The sequence below is a fragment of the Acanthisitta chloris genome, unplaced genomic scaffold (genome assembly GCF_000695815.1).
Source record: "Acanthisitta chloris isolate BGI_N310 unplaced genomic scaffold, ASM69581v1 scaffold40399, whole genome shotgun sequence".
Lineage (NCBI taxonomy): Eukaryota > Metazoa > Chordata > Aves > Passeriformes > Acanthisittidae > Acanthisitta > Acanthisitta chloris.
The window spans coordinates 20346-25602 of NW_008693869.1; the positions used below are offsets into that span (position 1 = coordinate 20346).

Here is a 5257-nt window from a genome sequence, read left to right on the forward strand (position 1 = left end):
ATGAGGAACAAACGATGGTTCCAGAGTATTTCCTTCTTTCTTTTACTCCAGTACAGTAAGTTCTCAGATATTTCTTCTGGGCTGTACATACACTGGATTTATCTTGGTGACCACTGGCACTGGTTCTCAGAAGAAGTGCATGGCACAAGGTTGCCATGGGACAGCAAGCACAAGAGAGGGTACTAGGGGAGAGGCTGCCATGGGATAACAAGTGGAGCACAGGCACAGGAAGGTGCACAGCTGGACAGAGCTCAGCCAAGCTGAATACTGCTCCAGGGAGCAGCACGAGTGGGGAAAGGGCAGAGTTAGTGCCTGCCTTGCATCAAAATATCTCCTAGTGACATTAGAGTAGGATTTCCCCCACCAAAAAAACCCTGTGCTGTGGTTCTCCTGGCCAAGTCCAGGATATCCCCAGGGTTTATAGCAGTTGTTGGCAGGTCAACCTGTGTGAACCTCTCCTGGTCTGAGCCACTTTGCTGGACTGTGCCCCTTTTTTCCTGGCTCCTACCCACCCTGCAAACTCCATCTGATTCAGAGCTGACTTTCTGAACAGGTCAGCTGGACAGAAAAAGGCAGTGACCACCGTGTCTGCAGGGAACCCTGCAAGTTTGGCATCTTACATGCTGCTTCTAGGCAGAGCATTGGGCCTGCTCCAAGCCTGAACTAGCAGAAAAGATGCTCTCAGAGTTATATCTTCCTGCCATATGGGCCACTGTGATGTCTGGGCTGAATTTTGTGTGACACAAGCCAGGGAATTACCCTCTCCTAATTTCAGTTTGGATCAATCTAGATCTTACTGTTAGAAGCATTTCATTTTTGTCTCTGAAGCTGCCAAGGACAGACATTTCATCCTAGATCTAACTGGGTTTAGGACACTTAATTATTCCTTTCCCAGTAAAAACCTGTCCTCTTAATTTTGTTAACAGATTCTTGCCCAAAGATATGCTTGCAGCTTACCAGCTACCTGGGAAGAGTAGTCTGTTTGACTAATTAACATAATAGCATAGAAAAATGCTAATTACCAATGCTTAATAGTTTATTAATACTTGCTGCCCTTTCTGAAGGAAAGCAAGAGATTTCTAAGCCCATTTTTGTAGGAGAGTGAAGTTAGGCTAAGGGAGAAAAGTATGTTGCTCAGGATTCTGGACCAAATAGTGCTTGTACCAGAACCCTCAGAAGAGTCTCTTGAGGCCTCAAAATGAAAAGTGAAAACTTAATGAAAATTTTAGCAGACAATTTTGAAGTCAGCATGAAAGAAAAAGTCAAAATGAAACAAATTGGCGACCATATAATTTGAATCATTTGCAGTTTAAAAAAAAGCATATGTACATCCTTGGGGCCAGTTTGTCTCAAACATCCCCAGAGTCCCTCTGTCACCATCTCAGCTCCTCAGGAGAAGGAGGGTCCTGTACACAAATCCCAGTGCTGCCCAGAGCTCTTGTAGGGGGAGCAGGGTGTGATGCATGAGGATTAGGGAGTAAATGCTGTGATGGCTGACAGCAGTGGGGGAAATTTGGACTTTGTTCTCCTTTGAGCCTACCGCAGCCTGGCAGGAGGCTGCACCTCTCCTGGACCTGCCTGCTGTGCACTGGGGCTGTAAGTGCAGGCACAGCTTGTTTGTGGGGATGGTCATTTGATCTGGAGGATGGAACAGATGTGTCTGGTCCATGGGTGCCACGCTGGCTGCGTTCCGTGGTGGTGGTGGTTCTCTGCACACAGCATTCTCCTCTGCTGTGCCACTGGGCACTGTGGCTGTTGAGCCTATCTCATCAGCCTGCTCTCATTTTATGCAAACAACCCTGAGCACAAAGCTGCTGTGAAGGGGCAGGAGGAAGCAGGGAGTGCAGCTTGTCTGACCAGGCACACAGCAGAATGACTAAGGGCTGTGAGCTCACAGCATGGTTGGCATCAGAGGGTTTGGGTGCCTGATAGCATAACGTGGGGCAGCCCTGGGGGCAGGGGAGGACCCATGCTTGATTTAAGCATGGATGTAGCAACCTTGAGTGTTTCCCTAGAGGGTGACAATTTTATTCCCATCTAAAAAGGGTGATGCTGTACATGTCAGAGACCAATGGACACTGCAGTGAGGGATGGTTTGCCCCAGCATGGCACACTGCATCTCCTGCAGGCCTTTCCTCACTCAGCCATTCCTGGGGCAGTGGTGGTTCTTGTAGCCCAGGGTGCTGCCAGGAGAGGACTCAGTAATGCAGACTTTTCTCACTGTGCTGCCACCTTCCCTGCCTTGAAATCCAGGGAGAAAACTCTTGTGTGTTATGCACAGGACAATAGCACATATTGGAGACTGAGTTGTGAGAACTGATCTGCAGAACAGTTACAAGAGCACAAATGCTGTTTTGTAACCACTTTCAAATTAGTCAGTTTTCTTAATGGCCAGTGTAAATTCTGCAATTGCCTCTCAAGTTCTCTGTAGAAGTCTGTAATGAATAAATTGTGCCTATCAGAATGATTTCTAGAAATTACAGTAACTACAAATTTGCAGTATTTTTTTGCCAAGATTCCATGAAAAATACAGTTCAGGTCTCTGGAGCTGGACATGAAAAGTATTGATGCTGCAGATATCAAGCTGCAGAAAACAGCAAAGAGAATGGCAACAAAAAGCTTACCAAAATACCACATTTTTTTAAAATGAGCAAAGTGCCATGTAGATGTACAATGAAGACTAGCAAAGAACAGTGCTTGATTTAGGCAGGGGTACCATTGCAACTTTTGAATATGCTGCTGCTTCTTCTCAGGTTCTCATGCCTCTTCCGTGGGCCATGTGAGCTGGGACTCCTGCAGAGCTCTGACTGCCTTGGGGATGTATGTGAGGGGACTGGGACAAGGCAAAATTCAGTCATGGTTTGGGCATTTCCTGGTTTTCACTGCCACAGCACTTTTAGTAGATTTTGGTTTGACACTTCTCTTGCTGTCAGTGACTTGTCACCCTGCAGAGTTGGGACACATCTCATGGCCCACGACTGGAGACTTGCAATGAGGGTGGGAGGAGGACTGTCACGGGGGCTGTTCCCTCCAGAAACCCTGAGGACTGCATGTGTTGACATAAAGTTCTGCTTGCTTTATCATGGAAGTTGACATTGTGTTTTCTCTTTCCAAACCTACAGCTATGTGTGGTGAAAACCTCACCTGTTTTGTGGACTATGTACAGACCCTGTCCTGTGTCTTGAGAAATGACCTGGGTGCCAGTCCATACAACCTCACTGCAACATGGTACGTCGTAGTAGGATGAGCAAAGTCCAGTCAAAAAACAGTGGTGACCTTCTGTCCTCTTTGTTAGGTAGAAATCTTGTTCTTGCTGTCATGCTGGTTTGTCCTTGGTAATTCACACTCCAGTTACCAGCTGACTTCTCCCCTGGCAAAGGACTCCAGTTCCTGTCTCTGCTGCCCACTCTTGGCACAGACTGCTGTGCTGGCTCCAGCCTCCTCAGCACTGCTTTCTCTCCGTGCCCTTTGCTGCTAACAGTGAACTTTCACACCCATTTGTTGACAGGGCTCATGCAGATTGTCCAATCCCACATGGCTGCTGTTCTGCTCCAGCAAGGAAGTGGATGCAGTCTTGGTCTGTCCAGCCCTCAGGACCACCTTTCCTTTTCACAAACACTTTCCCGTTTCTCTCAAAGATGCCAAGCTGAGCAAATAGAAGGGAAAACACATCTATCAAGGTTCAAAGATAAATTTTAATTCAAACATTGGGTTTTTTAAAAAATCGATTTCTATGTCTTGTGGTTGAACAACAATTTAATCCAACTGCAGCATATGGTAGATGTGGACTGGTTTGTTTTGGTGTTTTTAGGGCTTCTGTAGAAGAGCCAGAAAAACCTGCAGCTGTCTGCAGTCTCCTGCAATCATCCAGGAACACCAGTCACACACAGTACCTGTGCACTGTGGACATGACTGAACTGCTGGCAGATATCAAGGTCCAGGTGGATGTCACAGAGACAGCTGATAGGCAGCATGTGATTTCCAAAGACTTTTACATGGCACAGATCGGTAAGTACAAAACTGGTGGATTTGATAAATCTTGTCTGACTTTATGTTTATGTGTGCTGATATTCTGGGCAAGGAGGGAGCACAGCAGTGAGTGCTGGGGCTGAATTTGGTGTACACTCAGCTACACAGAGCACTGTGCTCTTGTTGTTGATATTGCAAACTGCAGAAACATTTATGCTTGAGATGGAGCTTGCAGCTGGCTTGGTCCATGCTTTTCATGGGGAAATTCTGCTTCCCCATGAAGCAGTAGGTGATAAATTTCTACCTGAGACCAGTCCCATACCAAGACTATGCAAGAGTTTGTTCCTGGATACATTCCAAAGGGCAGGAGGAATTGCTTTATTGCAAATGTCACAAATCACAGAATCCTTAGAATGTTTTGGGTTGGAAGGGACCTGAAAGATCATCAAGTTCCAACCCCTTCTTGCCATGGGCAGAGACATCTCCCACTAACCCAGGTTGCTCCAAGCCCCATCCAACGTGGCCTGGAACACTCCCAGGGATGGAGCAGCCACAGCTTCACTGTGCAACCTGTGCCAGTGCTTTACCACCTTCCCAGCCAAGAACTTCTTCCCAGTTTCCAGTCTAAACCTGCCCTCTGTCAGTGTGAAGCCACTCCCCCTCGTCCTATCAGTGCATACCCTTGTCAAAAGTCCTTTTTGTACTTAGATTCTTTGAAGTTAAACTTTACAGGAGAAGTGCCATGTCTTTGACAAATGCCATAACCTTTCAGGAAACTCCCTTGCCCCCACCGACAGACTGCAGATTGGGTAGTGGTGCTTTGCATATCTCCTAGACATTCCCCTACAGAGGCAGCATAGCTCAGTGGTGGGCCCTGCAGACTGTGCTGGAGTTTAGCATTACTGCTTTTCAGTGTATTAGCACACCCTGCAGGGGTACCAAAACTGGCTTTGGGGCACCTAGGATACACAGGGCATTGCACTGGGTTTATGCAGTGTCCCCTAACCTCAGCTTCTCCTGATGTTTCTGTTACAGTGAGGGGTATTTCCCCAACTGTGCAAATGATCATGACTACACAGAGCCCTCTTATGTCAGGAAAAGAACAAGGTGCTCTACTCTTTACATCCCCCAGGAGTTATTAGCCCCTTGTGCTATCTCCTTCTGCTTAGGCAATGAGGAGGTTCAAAGACAGGCAGAAGGGGTATTCAGAGAAACGTGGGCCTGACTTCCTCATGTTGCTCAGGTGGTTCTTTGCATGGCTCAGGACTACTCAGCTGGAGGGGCAGGA

General features: G+C 47.2%; 1 protein-coding gene across 1 annotated transcript in view; it reads left to right on the forward strand.

Moving 5' to 3' along the window:
* The window catches only part of IL21R (interleukin 21 receptor), a 12450-nt gene continuing 7193 nt past the window's right edge, over positions 1-5257 (forward strand). The window contains exons 1-3 of the mRNA XM_009083194.1: positions 1-55; positions 3123-3228; positions 3812-4008. Of these exons, the coding sequence (XP_009081442.1) occupies positions 1-55; positions 3123-3228; positions 3812-4008 (358 nt within the window). The remainder of the gene's footprint in view (positions 56-3122; positions 3229-3811; positions 4009-5257) is intronic.